The sequence below is a fragment of the Mustelus asterias genome, chromosome 21 (assembly GCF_964213995.1).
Source record: "Mustelus asterias chromosome 21, sMusAst1.hap1.1, whole genome shotgun sequence".
NCBI lineage: Eukaryota > Metazoa > Chordata > Chondrichthyes > Carcharhiniformes > Triakidae > Mustelus > Mustelus asterias.
The window spans coordinates 16,129,391-16,147,703 of record NC_135821.1 but is presented as its reverse complement, the minus strand read 5'-3'; the positions used below and the strand labels follow the sequence as shown (position 1 = coordinate 16,147,703).

Below are 18,313 nucleotides of genomic sequence, written 5' to 3'. Positions count from 1 at the left end.
CGCTGGAAAATCTCAGCAGGTCTGGCAGCACCTGTGAGGAGAGAAAAGAGCTGACGTTTCAAGTCCAGGTGACCCTCTGTCAAAGCTGAACCGCAGGTCCCTCACTTCACACTCCCTCCCCACCTCCCATTCTGCTCTCTCTCCCTCCCTCCCCTGCTTCCCCTTGCTCTCTCTCCCTCCCCGCTATCTCTCGCTCCCTCCCTCCCCGCTCTCTCTCTCTCCCCCACGCTCTCTCTCGCTCCCTCCCTCCCCGCTCTCTCTCTCTCTCCCCCCCCCGCTCTCTCTCGCTCTCTCCCCCCCGCTATCTCTCACTCCCTCCCTCCCCCTCCCCCCCGCTCTCTCTCTCCTTCCCCGCTCTCTCCCTCCCTGCTCTCTCGCTCTCTCACTCCCCGCTCTCTCGCTCTCTCACTCCCCGTTCTCTCCCTCCCCGCTCTCTCGCTCCCTCCCTCCCCGCTCTCTCCCTCCCCGCTCTCTCGCTCTCTCCCTCCCCTCCCTCCCCGCTCTCTCTCTCCCTTCCCGCTCTCTCACTCTCTCTCCCTCCCCGCTCTCTCTGGCTCTCCCACCCCGCTCTCTCGCTCTCTCCGACTCCGCTCCCTCCCTCCCCGCTCTCCCTCGCCCTCGCTCTCTCCCTCCCTGCTCTCTCCCTACCCGCTCTCTCTCTCTCCCTACCCGCTCTCTCTCGCTCTCTCCCTCACCGCTCTCGCTCGCTCTCTCCCGCTCTCGCCCTCACCGCTCTCTCTCGCTCTCTCCCTCCACGCTCTCTCTCGCTCTCCCCCTCCCCGCTCGCTCTCTCTTTCCCTCCCCGCTCTCTCTCTCTCCCTCCCCGCTCTCTCTCTCTCTCTCCCGCGCTCTCTCTCTCTCCCTACCCGCTCTCTCTCTCCCGACCCGCTCTCTCTCTCTCCCTACCCGCTCTCTCTCTCTCCCTACCCGCTCTCTCTCTCTTCCTACCCGCTCTCTCTCTCTCCCTACCCGCTCTCTCTCTCTCCCTCCCCGCTCTCTCTCTCTCCCTCCCCGCTCTCTCTCTCTCCCTCCCCGCTCTCTCTCTCTCCCTCCCCGCTCTCTCTCTCTCCCTCTCCGCTCTCTCTCTCTCCCTCCCCGCTCTCTCTCTCTCCCTCCCCGCTCTCTCTCTCTCCCTCCCCGCTCTCTCTCTCCCTCCCCGCTCTCTCTCTCTCCCTCCCCGCTCTCTCTCTCTCCCTCCCCGCTCTCTCTCTCTCCCTCCCCGCTCTCTCTCTCTCCCTCCCCGCTCTCTCTCTCTCCCTCCCCGCTCTCTCTCTCTCCCTCCCCGCTCTCTCTCTCTCCCTCCCCGCTCTCTCTCTCTCCCTCCCCGCTCTCTCTCTCTCCCTCCCCGCTCTCTCTCTCTCCCTCCCCGCTCTCTCCCTCTCCCTCCCCGCCCTCTCTCTCTCCCTCCCCGCTCTCTCTCTCAACCTCCCCGCTCTCTCTCTCAACCTCCCCGCTCTCTCCCTCAACCTCCCCGCTCTCTCTCCCTCCCTCCCCGCTCTCTCTCCCTCCCTCCCCGCTCTCTCTCTCTCCCTCCCCGCTCTCTCTCTCCCGCCCCGCTCTCTCTCGCTCTCTCCCTCCCCGCTCTCTCTCTCCCCGCTCTCTCTCGCTCTCTCCCTCCCCGCTCTCTCTTGCTCTCTCCCTCCCCGCTCTCTCTCGCTCTCTCCCTCCCCGCTCTCTCTCGCTCTCTCCCTCCCCGCTCTCTCTCGCTCTCTCCCTCCCCGCTCTCTCTCGGTCTCTCCCTCCCCGCTCTCTCTCTCTCGCTCCCTCCTTCCCTGCTCTCTCTCTCCCTCCCTCCCCGCTCTCTCTGGCACTCTCCCTCCCCGCTCTCTCTGGCACTCTCCCTCCCCGCTCTCTCTGGCACTCTCCCTCCCCGCTCTCTCGCTCTATCCCTCCCCGCTCTCTCTCGCTCTCTCCCTCCCCGCTCTCTCTCGCTCTCTCCCTCGCTCTCTCCCTCCCCGCTCTCCCCCTCCCCGCTCTCTCTGGCTCTCCCCCTCCCCGCTCTCTCTGGCTCTCCCCCTCCCCGCTCTCTCTGGCTCTCCCCCTCCCCGCTCTCTCTGGCTCTCTCCCTCCCCGCTCTCTCTGGCTCTCTCCCTCCTCGCTCTCTCTGGCTCTCTCCCTCCCCGCTCTCTCTGGCTCTCTCCCTCCCCGCTCTCTCTGGCTCTCCCCCTCCCCGCTCTCTCTGGCTCTCCCCCTCCCCGCTCTCTCTGGCTCTCTCCCTCCCCGCTCTCTCTGGCTCTCTCCCTCCCCGCTCTCTCTGGCTCTCTCCCTCCCCGCTCTCTCTGGCTCTCTCCCTCCCCGCTCTCTCTGGCTCTCTCCCTCCCCGCTCTCTCTGGCTCTCTCCCTCCTCGCTCTCTCTGGCTCTCTCCCTCCCCGCTCTCTCTGGCTCTCTCCCTCCCCGCTCTCTCTGGCTCTCTCCCTCCCCGCTCTCTCTGGCTCTCTCCCTCCCGGCTCTCTCTGGCTCTCTCCCTCCCCGCTCTCTCTGGCTCTCTCCCTCCCCGCTCTCTCTGGCTCTCTCCCTCCCCGCTCTCTCTGGCTCTCTCCCTCCCCGCTCTCTCTGGCTCTCTCCCTCCCCGCTCTCTCTGGCTCTCTCCCTCCCCGCTCTCTCTGGCTCTCTCCCTCCCCGCTCTCTCTGGCTCTCTCCCTCCCCGCTCTCTCTGGCTCTCTCCCTCCCCGCTCTCTCTGGCTCTCTCCCTCCCCGCTCTCTCTGGCTCTCTCCCTCCCCGCTCTCTCTGGCTCTCTCCCTCCCCGCTCTCTCTGGCTCTCTCCCTCCCCGCTCTCTCTGGCTCTCTCCCTCCCCGCTCTCTCTGGCTCTCTCCCTCCCCGCTCTCTCTGGCTCTCTCCCTCCCCGCTCTCTCTGGCTCTCTCCCTCCCCGCTCTCTCTGGCTCTCTCCCTCCCCGCTCTCTCTGGCTCTCTCCCTCCCCCCTCTCTCTGGCTCTCTCCCTCCCCGCTCTCTCTGGCTCTCTCCCTCCCCGCTCTCTCTGGCTCTCTCCCTCCCCGCTCTCTCTGGCTCTCTCCCTCCCCGCTCTCTCTGGCTCTCTCCCTCCCCGCTCTCTCTGGCTCTCTCCCTCCCCGCTCTCTCTGGCTCTCTCCCTCCCCGCTCTCTCTGGCTCTCTCCCTCCCCGCTCTCTCTGGCTCTCTCCCTCCCCGCTCTCTCTGGCACTCTCCCTCCCCGCTCTCTCCCTCCCCGCTCTCTCTGGCTCTCTCCCTCCCCGCTCTCTCTGGCTCTCTCCCTCCCCGCTCTCTCTGACTCTCTCCCTCCCCGCTCTCTCTGGCTCCCTCCCTCCCCGCTCTCTCTGGCTCTCTCCCACCCCGCTCTCTCTGGCTCTCTCCCTCCCCGCTCTCGCTGGCTCTCTCCCGCCCCGCTCTCTCTGGCTCTCTCCCGCCCCGCTCTCTCTCTCCCTCTCCGCTCTCTCTCTCTCTCTCTCCCTCCCCGCTCTCTCTCTCGCTCTCTCCCTCCCCGCGCTCTCGCTCTCTCCCTCCCCGCTCTCTCGCTCTCTCCCTCACCGCTCTCTCTCGCTCTCTCCCTCACCGCTCTCTCTCGCTCTCTCCCGCTCTCTCCGTCCCCGCTCTCTCTGGCTCTCTCCCTCCCCGCTCTCTCTGGCTCTCTCCCTCCCCGCTCTCTCGCTCCCTCCCACTCTGCTCCCTCCCTACCCGCTCTCCCTCCCCCCCTCCCTGCTCTCTCTCGCTCTCTCCCTCCCCGCTCTCTCTCGCTCTCTCCCTCCCCGCTCTCTCTCGCTCTCTCCCTCCCCGCTCTCTCTCTCTCCCTCCCCGCTCTCTCTCTCTCTCCCTCCCCCTTCTCTCTCGCTCTCGCCCTCCCCGCTCTCTCTCGCGCTCTCCCTCCCCGCTGTCTCTCGCTCTCTCCCTCCGCACTCTCTCCCTCCCCGCTCTCTATCGCTCTCTCCCTCCCCGCTGTCTCTCGCTCTCTCCCTCCGCTCTCTCTCCCTCCCCGCTCTCTCTCCCTCCCCGCTCTCTCTCCCTCCCCGCTCTCTCTCCCTCCCCGCTCTCTCTCCCTCCCCGCTCTCTCTCCCTCCCCGCTCTCTCTCCCTCCCCGCTCTCTCTCCCTCCCCGCTCTCTCTCTCCCTCCCCGCTCTCTCTCTCCCTCCCCGCTCTCTCTCTCCCTCCCCGCTCTCTCTCTCCCTCCCCGCTCTCTCTCCCTCCCCGCTCTCTCTCCCTCCCCGCTCTCTCTCTCTCCCCGCTCTCTCTCTCTCCCCGCTCTCTCTCTCTCCCTCCCTTCCCGCTCTCTCTCGCTCGCACCCGCCCCGCTCCCTCTCGCTCTATCCCTCCCCGCTCCCTCTCGCTCTCTCCCACCCCGCTCTCTCTCGCTCTCTCCCTCACCGCTCTCTCTCGCTCTCTCCCTCCCCGCTCTCTCTCGCTCTCTCCCTCCCCGCTCTCTCTCGCTCTCTCCCTCCCCGCTCTCTCTCGCTCTCTCCCTCCCCGCTCTCTCTCTCTCCCTCCCCGCTCTCTCTCGCTCTCTCCCTCCCCGCTCTCTCTCGCTCTCTCCCTCCCCGCTCTCTCGCACTCTCCCTCCCCGCTCTCTCTCGCACTCTCCCTCCCCGCTCTCTCTCGCACTCTCCCTCCCCGCTCTCTCTCGCACTCTCCCTCCCCGCTCTCTCTCGCACTCTCCCTCCCCGCTCTCTCTCGCACTCTCCCTCCCCGCTCTCTCTCGCACTCTCCCTCCCCGCTCTCTCTCTCTCTCCCTCCCCGCTCTCTCTCTCTCCCTCCCCGCTCTCTCTCTGGCGCTCTCTCTCTCCCTCCCCGCTCTCTCTCGCACTCTCCCTCTCCGCTCTCTCTCTCTCTCTCTCTCCCTCCCCCCTCTCTCTCTCTCCCTCCCCGCTCTCTCTCTCTCCCTCCCCGCTCTCTCTCTGGCGCTCTCTCTCTCCCTTCCCGCTCTCTCTCTCCCTCCCCGCTCTCTCTCTCCCTCCCCGCTCTCTCTCTCCCTCCCCGCTCTCTCTCTCCCTCCCTCCCCGCTCTCTCTCACCCTCCCTCCCCGCTCTCTCTCACCCTCCCTCCCCGCTCTCTCTCACCCTCCCTCCCCGCTCTCTCTCACCCTCCCTCCCCGCTCTCTCTCACCCTCCCCTCTCTCTCCCTCCCTCCCCGCTCTCTCTCTCTCTCCCTCCCGCTCTCTCTCTCTCTCTCCGTCCCCGCTCCCTCTCTCTCTCCCTCCCCGCTCCCTCTCTCTCTCCCTCCCCGCTCCCTCTCTCTCTCCCTCCCCGCTCCCTCTCTCTCTCTCCCTCCCCACTCTCTCTCTCTCTCTCCCTCCCCACTCTCTCTCTCTCTCCCTGCCCGCTCTCTCTCCCTGCCCGCTCTCTCTCCCTCACCGCTCTCTCTCCCTCACCGCTCTCTCTCCCTCACCGCTCTCTCTCTCTCTCTCCCTCCTTCCCCGGTCTCTCTCGCTCTCTCCCTCCCCGCTCTCTCTGGCACTCTCCCTCCCCGCTCTCTCCCTCCCCGCTCTCTCTGGCTCTCCCACCCCGCTCTCTCCCGCTAGTCTCCCTCCCCGCTCTCTCTCACTCTATCCCTCCCCGCTCTCTCTCGCTCTCTCCCTCCCCGCTCTCTCGCTCTCTCCCTCCCCGCTCTGTCTCGCTCTCTCCCTCCCCGCTCCCTCTCGCTCTCTCCCTCCCAGCTCTCCCCCTCTCACCCTGCCCGCTCTCTCTCGCGCTCTCCCTCCCCGCTGTCTCTCGCGCTCTCCCTCCCCGCTGTCTCTCGCTCTCTCCCTCCCCGCTCTCTCTCTCTCACCCTCCCAGCTCTCCCTCTCTCACCCTCCCCGCTCTCTCTATCTCACCCTCCCCGCTCTCTCTCTCTCTCTCCATCCCCGCTCTCTCTCTCGCTCTCACCCTCCCCGCGCTCTCGCTCTCTCCGGCTCTCTCCCTCCCCGCTCTCTCTGGCTCTCTCCCTCCCCGCTCTCTCTGGCTCTCTCCCTCCCCGCTCTCTCTGGCTCTCTCCCTCCCCGCTCTCTCTGGCTCTCTCCCTCCCCGCTCTCTCTGGCTCCCTCCCTCCCCGCTCTCTCCGGCTCTCTCCCTCCCCGCTCTCTCTGGCTCTCTCCCTCCCCGCTCTCTCTCGCTCTCTCCCTCCCCGCTCTCTCTGGCTCTCTCCCTCCCCGCTCTCTCTCGCTCTCTCCCTCCCCACTCTCTCTGGCTCTCTCCCTCCCCGCTCTCTCTGGCTCTCTCCCTCCCCGCTCTCTCTCTCTCTCTCCCTCCCCGCTCTCTCGCTCTCTCCCTCCCTCCCCGCTCTCTCTCCCTCTCCCTCCCTCCCGCTCTCTCTCCCTCTCCCTCCCTCCCGCTCTCTCTCCCTCTCCGCTCTCTCTCTCTCTCTCCCCGCTCTCGCTCTCTCTCCCTCCCCGCGCTCTCGCTCTCTCCCTCCCCGCTCTCGCTCTCTCCCTCCCCGCTCTCTCCCTCACCGCTCTCTCTCGCTCTCTCCCTCCCCGCTCTCTCGCTCCTTCCCACTCCGCTCCCTCCCTCCCCGCTCTCTCCCTCCCCGCTCTCTCTCGCTCTCGCCCTCCCCGCTCTCTCTCGCTCTCTCCCTCCCCGCTCTCTCTCGCTCTCTCCCTTCCCGCTCTCTCTCGCTCTCTCCCTCCCCGCTCTCTCTCGCTCTCTCCCTCCCCGCTCTCTCCCTCCCCGCTCTCTCTCGCTCTCTCCCTCCCCGCTCTCTCTCGTTCTCACCCTACCCGCTCTCTCTCGCTCTCTCCCTCCCCGCTCTCTCTCGCTCTCTCCCTCCCCGCTCTCTCTCGCTCTCTCCCTCCCCGCTCTCTCTCGCTCTCTCCCTCCCCGCTCTCTCTGGCTCTCTCCCTCCCCGCTCTCTCTGGCTCTCTCCCTCCCCGCTCTCCCTGGCTCTCTCCCTCCCCGCTCTCTCTGGCTCTCTCCCTCCCCGCTCTCTCTGGCTCTCTCCCTCCCCGCTCTCTCTGGCTCTCTCCCTCCCCGCTCTCTCTGGCTCTCTCCCGCCCCGCTCTCTCCCTCCCCGCTCTCTCTCTCCCTCTCCGCTCTCTCTCTCTCCCTCCCCGCTCTCTCACTCTCTCTCTCCCTCCCCGCGCTCTCGCTCTCTCCCTCCCCGCTCTCTCGCTCTCTCCCTCACCGCTCTCTCTCGCTCTCTCCCTCACCGCTCTCTCTCGCTCTCTCCCTCACCGCTCTCTCTCGCTCTCTCCCTCCCCGCTCTCTCTCGCTCTCTCCCTCCCCGCTCTCTCTCTCCCCGCTCTCTCTCGCACTCTCCCTCCCCGCTCTCTCTCGCACTCTCCCTCTCCGCTCTCTCTCGCACTCTCCCTCCCCGCTCTCTCTCTCTCTCCCTCCCCGCTCTCTCTCTGGCGCTCTCTCTCTCCCTCCCCGCTCTCTCTCGCACTCTCCCCGCTCTCTCTCTCTCCCTCCCCGCTCTCTCTCTCCCTCCCCGCTCTCTCTCTCCCTCCCCGCTCTCTCTCTCCCTCCCCGCTCTCTCTCACCCTCCCCGCTCTCTCTCACCCTCCCTCCCCGCTCTCTCTCACCCTCCCTCCCCGCTCTCTCTCACCCTCCCTCCCCGCTCTCTCTCACCCTTCCTCCCCGCTCTCTCTCACCCTCCCTCCCCGCTCTCTCTCACCCTCCCTCCCCGCTCTCTCTCACCCTCCCCTCTCTCTCCCTCCCTCCCCGCTCTCTCTCTCTCTCCCACCCCGCTCTCTCTCTCCCGCCCCGCTCTCTCTCTCTCTCTCCGTCCCCGCTCCCTCTCTCTCTCTCCCTCCCCGCTCCCTCTCTCCCTCCCCGCTCTCTCTCTCCCTGCCCGCTCTCTCTCCCTGCCCGCTCTCTCTCCCTCACCGCTCTCTCTCCCTCACCGCTCTCTCTCCCTCACCGCTCTCTCTCCCTCACCGCTCTCTCTCTCTCTCTCTCCCTCCTTCCCCGGTCTCTCTCGCTCTCTCCCTCCCCGCTCTCTCTGGCACTCTCCCTCCCCGCTCTCTCTGGCACTCTCCCTCCCCGCTCTCTCTGGCTCTCCCACCCCGCTCTCTCCCGCTCTCTCCCTCCCCGCTCTCTCTCACTCTATCCCTCCCCGCTCTTTCCCTCCCCGCTCTCTCTCGCTCTCTCCCTCCCCGCTCTGTCTCGCTCTCTCCCTCCCCGCTCCCTCTCGCTCTCTCCCTCCCAGCTCTCCCCCTCTCACCCTGCCCGCTCTCTCTCCCTCCCCGCTCTCTCTCGCGCTCTCCCTCCCCGCTGTCTCTCGCGCTCTCCCTCCCCGCTGTCTCTCGCTCTCTCCCTCCCCGCTCTCTCTCTCTCACCCTCCCAGCTCTCCCTCTCTCACCCTCCCCGCTCTCTCTCTCTCTCTCTCCATCCCGCGCTCTCTCTCTCTCTCTCTCCATCCCCGCTCTCTCTCTCGCTCTCACCCTCCCCGCGCTCTCGCTCTCTCCGGCTCTCTCCCTCCCCGCTCTCTCTGGCTCTCTCCCTCCCCGCTCTCTCTGGCTCTCTCCCTCCCCGCTCTCTCTGGCTCTCTCCCTCCCCGCTCTCTCTGGCTCTCTCCCTCCCCGCTCTCTCTGGCTCCCTCCCTCCCCGCTCTCTCCGGCTCTCTCCCTCCCGCTCTCTCCCTCCCCGCTCTCTCCCTCCCCGCTCTCTCTGGCTCTCTCCCTCCCCGCTCTCTCTGGCTCTCTCCCTCCCCGCTCTCTCTCGCTCTCTCCCTCCCCGCTCTCTCTGGCTCTCTCCCTCCCCGCTCTCTCTGGCTCTCTCCCTCGCCGCTCTCTCTCTCTCTCTCCCTCCCCCGCTCTCTCGCTCTCTCCCTCCCTCCCCGCTCTCTCCCTCCCCGCTCTCTCCCTCCCCGCTCTCTCCCTCCCCGCTCTCTCTCGCTCTCTCCCTCCCCGCTCTCTCGCTCCTTCCCACTCCGCTCCCTCCCTGCTCTCCCTCCCCCCCTCCCTGCTCTCTCCCTCCCCGCTCTCTCTCGCTCTCGCCCTCCCCGCTCTCTCTCGCTCTCTCCCTCCCCGCTCTCTCTCGCTCTCTCCCTTCCCGCTCTCTCTCGCTCTCTCCCTCCCCGCTCTCTCTCGCTCTCTCCCTCCCCGCTCTCTCTCGCTCTCTCCCTCCCCGCTCTCTCTCGTTCTCTCCCTACCCGCTCTCTCTCGCTCTCTCCCTCCCCGCTCTCTCTCGCTCTCTCCCTCCCCGCTCTCTCTCTCTCACCCTCCCAGCTCTCCCTCTCTCACCCTCCCCGCTCTCTCTCTCTCTCTCTCCATCCCCGCTCTCTCTCTCTCTCCATCCCCGCTCTCTCTCTCGCTCTCACCCTCCCCGCGCTCTCGCTCTCTCCGGCTCTCTCCCTCCCCGCTCTCTCTGGCTCTCTCCCTCCCCGCTCTCTCTGGCTCTCTCCCTCCCCGCTCTCTCTGGCTCTCTCCCTCCCCGCTCTCTCTGGCTCTCTCCCTCCCCGCTCTCTCCGGCTCTCTCCCTCCCCGCTCTCTCTGGCTCTCTCCCTCCCCGCTCTCTCTGGCTCTCTCCCTCCCCGCTCTCTCTCGCTCTCTCCCTCCCCGCTCTCTCTGGCTCTCTCCCTCCCCGCTCTCTCTCGCTCTCTCCCTCCCCGCTCTCTCCCTCCCCGCTCTCTCTGGCTCTCTCCCTCCCCGCTCTCTCCCTCCCCGCTCTCTCTCTCTCCCTCCCCGCTCTCTCCATCCCTCCCCGCTCTCTCTCCCTCTCCCTCCCCGCTCTCTCTCTCTCTCCCTCCCCGCGCTCTCGCTTTCTCCCTCCCCGCGCTCTCGCTCTCTCCCTCCCCGCTCTCTCCCTCCCCGCTCTCTCCCTCACCGCTCTCTCCCTCCCCGCTCTCTCGCTCCTTCCCACTCCGCTCCCTCCCTCCCCGCTCTCCCTCCCCCCCTCCCTGCTCTCTCCCTCCCCGCTCTCTCTCGCTCTCTCCCTCCCCGCTCTCTCTCGCTCTCGCCCTCCCCGCTCTCTCTCGCTCTCTCCCTCCCCGCTCTCTCCCTCCCCGCTCTCTCTCGCTCTCCCCCTCCCCGCTCTCTCTCGCTCTCCCCCTCCCCGCTCTCTCTCGCTCTCTCCCTCCCCGCTCTCTCTCGCTCTCTCCCTCCCCGCTCTCTCTCGCTCTCTCCCTCCCCGCTCTCTCTCGCTCTCTCCCTCCCCGCTCTCTCTCGCTCTCTCCCTCCCCGCTCTCTCTCGCTCTCTCCCTCCCCGCTCTCTCTCGCTCTCTCCCTCCCCGCTCTCTCTCGCTCTCTCCCTCCCCGCTCTCTCTCGCTCTCTCCCTCCCCGCTCTCTCTCGCTCTCTCCCTCCCCGCTCTCTCTCGCTCTCTCCCTCCCCGCTCTCTCTCGCTCTCTCCCTCCCCGCTCTCTCTCTCCCTCCCCGCTCTCTCTCTCTCCCTCCCCGCTCTCTCTCTCTCTCCCTCCCCGCTCTCTCTCTCTCTCTCTCTCCCCGCTCTCTCTCTCTCTCCCTCCCCGCTCTCTCTCTCTCCCTCCCTCCCCTCTCTCTCTCCCTCCCTCCCCGCTCTCTCTCCCTCCCTCCCCGCTCTCTCTCTCTCTCCCTCCCTTCCCGCTCTCTCTCTCTCTCCCTCCCTTCCCGCTCTCTCTCTCTCCCTCCCTTCCCGCACTCTCTCCCTCCCCGCAGTCTCTCGCTCTCTCCCTCCCCGCAGTCTCTCGCTCTCTCCCTCCGCGCTCTCTCCCTCCCCGCTCTCTCTCTCTCACCCTCCAAGCTCTCCCTCTCTCACCCTCCCCGCTCTCTCTCTCTCGCTCTCACCCTCCCCGCTCTCTCTCTCTCTCTCGCTCTCACCCTCCCCGCACTCTCTCTCTCCCTCCCCGCTGTCTCTCGCTCTCTCCCTCCCTCCCCGCTCTCTCCCTCCCCGCTCTCTCCCTCTCACCCTCCCAGCTCTCCCTCTCTCTCTCCCTCCCCGCTCTCTCTCTCTCCCTCCCCGCTCTCTCTCGTTCCCTCCCCGCTCTCTCTCTCTCCCTCCCCGCTCTCTCTCTCTCTCTCACCCTCCCCGCTCTCTCTCTCTCTCTCTCACCCTCCCCGCTCTCTCTGGCTCTCCCCCTCCCCGCTCTCTCTGGCTCTCCCCCTCCCCGCTCTCTCTGGCTCTCTCCCTCCCCGCTCTCTCTGGCTCTCTCCCTCCCCGCTCTCTCTGGCTCTCTCCCTCCCCGCTCTCTCTGGCTCTCTCCCTCCCCGCTCTCTCTGGCTCTCTCCCTCCCCGCTCTCTCTGGCTCTCTCCCTCCCCGCTCTCTCTGGCTCTCTCCCTCCCCGCTCTCTCTGGCTCTCTCCCTCCCCGCTCTCTCTGGCTCTCTCCCTCCCCGCTCTCTCTGGCTCTCTCCCTCCCCGCTCTCTCTGGCTCTCTCCCTCCCCGCTCTCTCTGGCTCTCTCCCTCCCCGCTCTCTCTGGCTCTCTCCCCTCCCCGCTCTCTCTGGCTCTCTCCCTCCCCGCTCTCTCTGGTTCCCTCCCTCCCCGCTCTCTCTCGCTCTCTCCCTCCCCGCTCTCTCTGGCTCTCTCTGGCTCTCTCCCTCCCCGCTCTCTCTGGCTCTCTCCCTCCCCGCTCTCTCTGGCTCTCTCCCTCCCCGCTCTCTCTGGCTCTCTCCCTCCCCGCTCTCGCTCGCTCTCTCCCTCCCCGCTCTCTCTCGCTCTCTCCCTCACCGCTCACTCCCTCCCCGCTCTCTCTCGCTCTCTCTGGCTCTCTCCCTCCCCGCTCTCTCCCACTCCGCTCCCTCGCTCCCTCCCACTCCGCTCCCTCCCCGCTCTCTCACTCCCCCCCAACCTGCTCTCTCTCTCTCTCCCTCCCCGCTCGCTCTCCCTCCCCGCTCTCTCCCCCCCCGCTCTCTATCTCTCTCCCTCATTGCTCTCTCTCTCTCTCTCCCTCCCTCATTGCTCTCTCTCTCTCTCTCCCTCCCTCCCCGCTCTCTCTCTCTCTTTCCCTCCCTCCCCGCTCTCTCTCGCTCTCTCCCTCCCCGCTCTCTCTCTCCCTCCCCGCTCTCTCTCTCTCCCCCTCCCCGCTCTCTCTCTCTCTCCCTCCCCGCTCTCTCTCTCTCTCTCCCTCCCCGCTCTCTCTCTCTCCCTCCCCGCTCTCTCTCTCTCTCTCTCCCTCCCCGCTCTCTCTCTCCCTCCCCGCTCTCTCTCTCTCCCTCCCCGCTCTCTCTCTCTCTCTCTCCCTCCCCGCTCTCTCTCTCTCTCTCCCTCCCCGCTCTCTCTCTCTCTCTCCCTCCCCGTCTCTCTCTCTCTCTCCCTCCCCGCTCTCTCTCTCTCTCCCTCCCCGCTCTCTCTCTCTCCCCGCTCTCTCTCTCTCCCTCCCCGCTCTCTCTCTCTCTCTCCCTCCCCGCTCTCTCTCTCTCTCCCTCCCCGCTCTCTCTCTCTCCCTCCCCGCTCTCTCTCTCTCTCCCTCCCCGCTCTCTCTCTCTCCCTCCCCGCTCTCTCTCTCCCTCCCCGCTCTCTCACCCTCCCCGCTCTCTCTCCCTCCCCGCTCTCTCTCTCTCTCTCCCTCCCCGCTCTCTCTCTCTCTCTCTCCCTCCCCGCTCTCTCTCTCTCTCCCTCCCCGCTCTCTCTCTCTCTGCCTCCCCGCTCTCTCTCCCTCCCCGCTCTCTCTCCCTCCCCGCTCTCTCTCCCTCCCCGCTCTCTCTCTCCCTCCCCGCTCTCTCTCTCTCTCCCTCCCCGCTCTCTCTCTCTCCCTCCCCGCTCTCTCTCTCTCTCCCTCCCCGCTCTCTCTCTCTCTCCCTCCCCGCTCTCTCTCTCTGCCTCCCCGCTCTCTCTCTCTCCCTCCCCGCTCTCTCTCTCTCTCCCTCCCCGCTCTCTCTCTCTCTCCCTCCCCGCACTCTCTCTCTCCCTCCCCGCTCTCTCTCTCTCTCCCCCCCGCTCTCTCTCTCTCTCCCCTCCCCGCTCTCTCTCTCTCTCCCTCCCCGCTCTCTCTCTCCCTCCCCGCTCTCTCTCTCTCTGCCTCCCCGCTCTCTCTCTCTCCCTCCCCGCTCTCTCTCTCTCCCTCCCCGCTCTCTCTCTCTCCCTCCCCGCTCTCTCTCTCTCTCCCTCCCCGCACTCTCTCTCTCTCCCTCCCCGCTCTCTCTCTCTCTCCCCGCTCTCTCTCTCTCCCTCCCCGCTCTCTCTCCTCTCCCTCCCCGCTCTCTCTCTCCCTCCCCGCGCTCTCTCTCCCTCCCCGCTCTCTCTCGCTCTCTCCCTCCCCGCTCTCTCTCGCTCTCTCCCTCCCCGCACTCTCTCTCTCCCTCCCCGCTCTCTCTCTCTCTCCCTCCCCGCTCTCTCTCTCTCTCTGCCTCCCCGCTCTCTCTCTCTCTCTCCCTCCCCGCTCTCTCTCCCTCTCCCTCCCCGCTCTCTCTCCCTCTCCCTCCCCGCGCTCTCTCTCCCTCCCCGCTCTCTCTCGCTCTCTCCCTCCCCGCTCTCTCTCGCTCTCTCCCTCCCCGCACTCTCTCTCTCCCTCCCCGCTCTCTCTCTCTCTCCCTCCCCCGCTCTCTCTCTCTGCCTCCCCGCTCTCTCTCTCTGCCTCCCCGCTCTCTCTCTCTCTCCCTCCCCGCTCTCTCTCTCTCTCCCTCCCCGCTCTCTCTCTCTCTCCCTCCCCGCTCTCTCTCTCTCTCCCTCCCCGCTCTCTCTCTCTCTCCCTCCCCGCTCTCTCTCTCTCTCCCTCCCCGCTCTCTCTCTCCCTCCCCGCTCTCTCTCTCTCTCCCTCCCCGCTCTCTCTCTCTCTCCCTCCCCGCTCTCTCTCTCTCTCCCTCCCCGCTCTCTCTCTCTCTCCCTCCCCGCTCTCTCTCTCTCTCCCTCCCCGCTCTCTCTCTCTCTCCCTCCCCGCACTCTCTCTCTCCCTCCCCGCTCTCTCTCTCTCCCTCCCCGCCTCTCTCTCTCTCTCCCTCCCCGCTTTCTCTCTCTCTCCCTCCCCGCTCTCTCCCTCTCCCTCCCCGCTCTCTCCCTCTCCGCTCTCTCTCTCCCTCCCCGCGCTCTCTCGCTCTCTCCCTCCCCGCTCTCTCCCTCCCCGCTCTCTCTCGCTCTCTCCCTCCCCGCTCTCTCTCGCTCTCTCCCTCCCCGCTCTCTCTCGCTCTCTCCCTCCCCGCTCTCTCTCGCTCTCTCCCTCCCCGCTCTCTCTCGCTCTCTCCCTCCCCGCTCTCTCTCGCTCTCTCCCTCCCCGCTCTCTCTCGCTCTCTCCCTCCCCGCTCTCTCGCTCTCCCTCCCCGCTCTCTCTCGCTCTCTCCCTCCCGCTCTCTCTCGCTCTCTCCCTCCCCGCTCTCTCTCGCTCTCTCCCTCTCTCTCCCTCCCCGCTCTCTCTCGCTCTCTCCCTCCCCGCTCTCTCTCGCTCTCTCCCTCCCCGCTCTCTCTCGCTCTCTCCCTCCCCGCTCTCTCTCGCTCTCTCCCTCCCCGCTCTCTCTCGCTCTCTCCCTCCCCGCTCTCTCTCGCTCTCTCCCTCCCCGCTCTCTCTCGCTCTCTCCCTCCCCGCTCTCTCTCGCTCTCTCCCTCCCCGCTCTCTCTCCCTCCCCGCTCTCTCTCGCTCTCTCCCTCCCCGCTCTCTCTCGCTCTCCCTCCCCGCTCTCTCTCGCTCTCTCTCGCTCTCTCCCTCCCCGCTCTCTCTCGCTCTCTCCCTCCCCGCTCTCTCTCGCTCTCTCCCTCCCCGCTCTCTCTCGCTCTCTCCCTCCCCGCTCTCTCTCGCTCTCTCCCTCCCCGCTCTCTCTCGCTCTCTCCCTCCCCGCTCTCTCTCGCTCTCTCCCTCCCCGCTCTCTCCCTCCCCGCTCTCTCTCGCTCTCTCCCTCCCCGCTCTCTCTCGCTCTCTCCCTCCCCGCTCTCTCCCTCCCCGCTCGCTCTCGCTCTCTCCCTCCCCGCTCGCTCTCGCTCTCTCCCTCCCCGCTCGCTCTCGCTCTCTCCCTCCCCGCTCTCTCTCTCCCTCCCCGCTCTCTCTCTCCCTCCCCGCTCTCTCTCTCCCTCCCCGCTCTCTCTCTCCCTCCCCGCTCTCTCTCTCCCTCCCCGCTCTCTCTCTCCCTCCCCGCTCTCTCTCCCTCCCCGCTCTCTCTCTCCCTCCCCGCTCTCTCTCTCCCTCCCCGCTCTCTCTCTCCCTCCCCGCTCTCTCTCTCCCTCCCCGCTCTCTCTCTCCCTCCCCGCTCTCTCTCTCCCTCCCCGCTCTCTCACTCCCTCCCCGCTCTCTCACTCCCTCCCCGCTCTCTCACTCCCTCCCCGCTCTCTCACTCCCTCCCCGCTCTCTCTCTCCCTCCCCGCTCTCTCTCCCTCCCCGCTCTCTCTCTCCCTCCCCGCTCTCTCTCTCTCCCTCCCCGCTCTCTCTCTCTCTCTCTCTCTCCCTCCCCGCTCTCTCTCTCTCTCTCTCCCTCCCCGCTCTCTCTCTCTCTCTCTCTCCCTCCCCGCTCTCTCTCTCTCTCTCTCCCTCCCTGCTCTCACTCTCCCTCCCTCCCCGCTCTCATTCTCCCTCCCTCCCCGCTCTCACTCTCTCTCTCCTCGCTCTCTCTCTCTCCCCGCTCTCTCTCTCTCTCTCTCTCCCTCCCCGCTCTCTCTCTCTCCCTCCCTGCTCTCACTCTCCCTCCCTCCCCGCTCTCATTCTCCCTCCCTCCCCGCTCTCACTCTCTCTCTCTCCCCGCTCTCACTCTCTCTCCCTTCTCGCTCTCTCTCTCCCCCTCCCCGCTCTCTCTCTCTCTCCCCCTCCCCGCTCTCTCTCTCTCTCCCCCTCCCCGCTCTCTCTCTCCCTCCCCCTCCCCGCTCTCTCTCTCCCTCCCCGCTCTCTCTCTCTCCCTCCCCGCTCTCTCTCTCTCCCTCCCCGCTCTCTCTCTCTCTCTCTCTCTCTCTCCCTCCCCGCTCTCTCTCTCTCTCTCTCCCTCCCCGCTCTCTCTCTCTCTCTCTCTCCCTCCCCGCTCTCTCTCTCTCCCTCCCTGCTCTCACTCTCCCTCCCTCCCCGCTCTCATTCTCCCTCCCTCCCCGCTCTCACTCTCTCTCTCCTCGCTCTCTCTCTCTCCCCGCTCTCTCTCTCTCTCTCTCTCCCTCCCCGCTCTCTCTCTCTCTCCCTCCCTGCTCTCACTCTCCCTCCCTCCCCGCTCTCATTCTCCCTCCCTCCCCGCTCTCACTCCTCTCTTCCCCGCTCTCACTCTCTCTCCCTTCTCTCTCTCTCTCTCCCCCTCCCCGCTCTCTCTCTCTCTCCCCCTCCCCGCTCTCTCTCTCTCTCCCCCTCCCCGCTCTCTCTCTCTCTCCCCTCCCCGCTCTCTCTCTCTCTCCCCCTCCCCGCTCTCTCTCTCTCTCCCCCTCCCCGCTCTCTCTCTCTCTCCCCCTCCCCGCTCTCTCTCTCTCTCCCCCTCCCCGCTCTCTCTCTCTCTCCCCCTCCCCGCTCTCTCTCTCTCTCCCCCTCCCCGCTCTCTCTCTCTCTCCCCCTCCCCGCTCTCTCTCTCTCTCCCCCTCCCGCTCTCTCTCTCTCTCCCCCTCCCCGCTCTCTCTCTCTCTCCCCCTCCCCGCTCTCTCTCTCTCTCCCCCTCCCCGCTCTCTCTCTCTCTCCCCCTCCCCGCTCTCTCTCTCTCTTCCCCCTCCCCGCTCTCTCTCTCTCTCCCCCTCCCCGCTCTCTCTCTCTCTCCCCCTCCCCGCTCTCTCTCTCTCTCCCCCTCCCCGCTCTCTCTCTCTCTCCCCTCCCCCGCTCTCTCTCTCTCTCCCCCCTCCCCGCTCTCTCTCTCTCTCCCCCTCCCCGCTCTCTCTCTCTCTCCCCCTCCCCGCTCTCTCTCTCTCTCCCCCTCCCCGCTCTCTCTCTCTCTCCCCCTCCCCGCTCTCTCTCTCTCCCTCCCCGCTCTCTCTCTCTCTCCCTCCCCGCTCTCTCTCTCTCTCCCCCTCCCCGCTCTCTCTCTCTCTCCCCTCCCCGCTCTCTCTCTCCCCCTCCCCGCTCTCTCTCTCTCTCCCCCTCCCCGCTCTCTCTCTCTCTCCCCCTCCCCGCCTCTCTCTCTCTCTCCCCCTCCCCGCTCTCTCTCTCTCTCCCCCTCCCCGCTCTCTCTCTCTCCCCCTCCCCGCTCTCTCTCTCTCTCCCCCTCCCCGCTCTCTCTCTCTCTCCCCCTCCCCGCTCTCTCTCTCTCTCCCCCTCCCCGCTCTCTCTCTCTCTCCCCCTCCCCGCGCTCTCTCTCTCTCCCCCTCCCCGCTCTCTCTCTCTCTCCCCCTCCCCGCTCTCTCTCTCTCTCCCCTCCCCGCTCTCTCTCTCTCCCCCCCTCCCTCTCTCTCCCCCCCTCCCCCCCCTCCCCTCTCTCCCTCCCCCCGCTCTCACTCCCCCTCCCCGCTCTCACTCCCCCTCCCCGCTCTCACTCCCCCTCCCCGCTCTCACTCCCCTCCCCGCTCTCACTCCCCCTCCCCGCTCTCACTCCCCCTCCCCGCTCTCACTCCCCCTCCCCGCTCTCACTCCCCCTCCCCGCTCTCACTCCCCCTCCCCGCTCTCACTCCCCCTCCCCGCTCTCACTCTCTCTCCCCCTCCCCCCTCTCTCCCCCTCCCCGCTCTCACTCCCCCTCCCCGCTCTCACTCTCTCTCTCTCTCTCCCCGCTCTCTCTCCCCCTCCCCGCTCTCACTCTCTCTCTCCCCCCGCTCTCTCTCCCCCTCCCCGCTCTCACTCTCTCTCTCTCCCCGCTCTCTCTCCCCCTCCCCGCTCTCTCTCTCTCTCTCCCTCCCTCTCTCTGTCTCTGGGACACTCACATCAGGTCGGGTCGGTGCCGGTGGATGATGGCGCAGAAAGCCAGTCCGTCCCTGAAGCTGGAGCTCATGTTCTTCACCTCCACCCCCGGGTACCCGGCCGCCCGGAGCCGGGCCCATTCCTGCAGCGCCCGGGTCGCCATGGGAGCGGCTCTGTCCGCCACTTCCGGTCCAGACACTTCCGGTCCCGGCGCCACTTCCTGTCCCTCTGCACCGTCCCCCTCCGGCCGCCCCGTGGTACTGCCCCCACAGCGCCCCCTGCGCCCAGTGCCGGTATTGCAGCGACACCGCCCCCTGCGCTCAGTGCCGGTACTGCACCCACAGCGCCCCCTGCGCTCAGTGCCGGTATTGCAGCGACACCGCTCCCTGCGCTCAGTGCCGGTACTGCACCCACAGCATCCCCTGTGATCAGTGCCGGTATTGCAGTAACACCGCACCCTGCGCTCAGTGCCGGTAGTGCACCCACAGCGCTCCCTGCGCTCAGTGCCGGTACTGCAACAACACTGCCCCCTTGCATTTAATGCCGGTATTGCATTGACAGCGCCCTCTGCGCTCAATGCGGGTATTGCAGCCACAGCGCCCTCTGCGCCCAGCGCCGGTACTGCAGTAGGGTCTCCCTCTCTGGTCACTACCGGTACTGCAGTAGGTGAAACAAAAGAGAAAATGCTGGAAAATCTCAGCAGGTCTGGCAGCATCTGAAAGGAGAGAAAAGAGCAGATGTTTCGAGTCCAGGTGACCCTTTGTCAAAGTTAAAAGGCAGAGAAAGTGGGAGATATTTATACTGC

General features: G+C 67.3%; 1 protein-coding gene across 3 annotated transcripts in view; it reads right to left on the bottom strand.

The window, feature by feature from the left end:
• micall1a (MICAL-like 1a) overlaps nt 1-17,717 on the bottom strand; it is a 112,524-nt gene extending 94,807 nt beyond the window's left edge. For 2 of the 3 annotated variants that reach the window (XR_013500401.1, XM_078237549.1), the window contains exon 1: nt 17,532-17,695. Coding sequence is in view for 2 of the 3 variants with exons in the window: in XM_078237549.1 (XP_078093675.1) it covers nt 17,532-17,671 (140 nt within the window). In the remaining variant the exon portion in view is untranslated. Of the gene's footprint in view, nt 1-17,531 lie in introns of all 3 variants that reach the window. The other variant, XM_078237550.1, reaches the window with a different exon arrangement.
• Nucleotides 17,718-18,313: the final 596 nt, after the last annotated feature.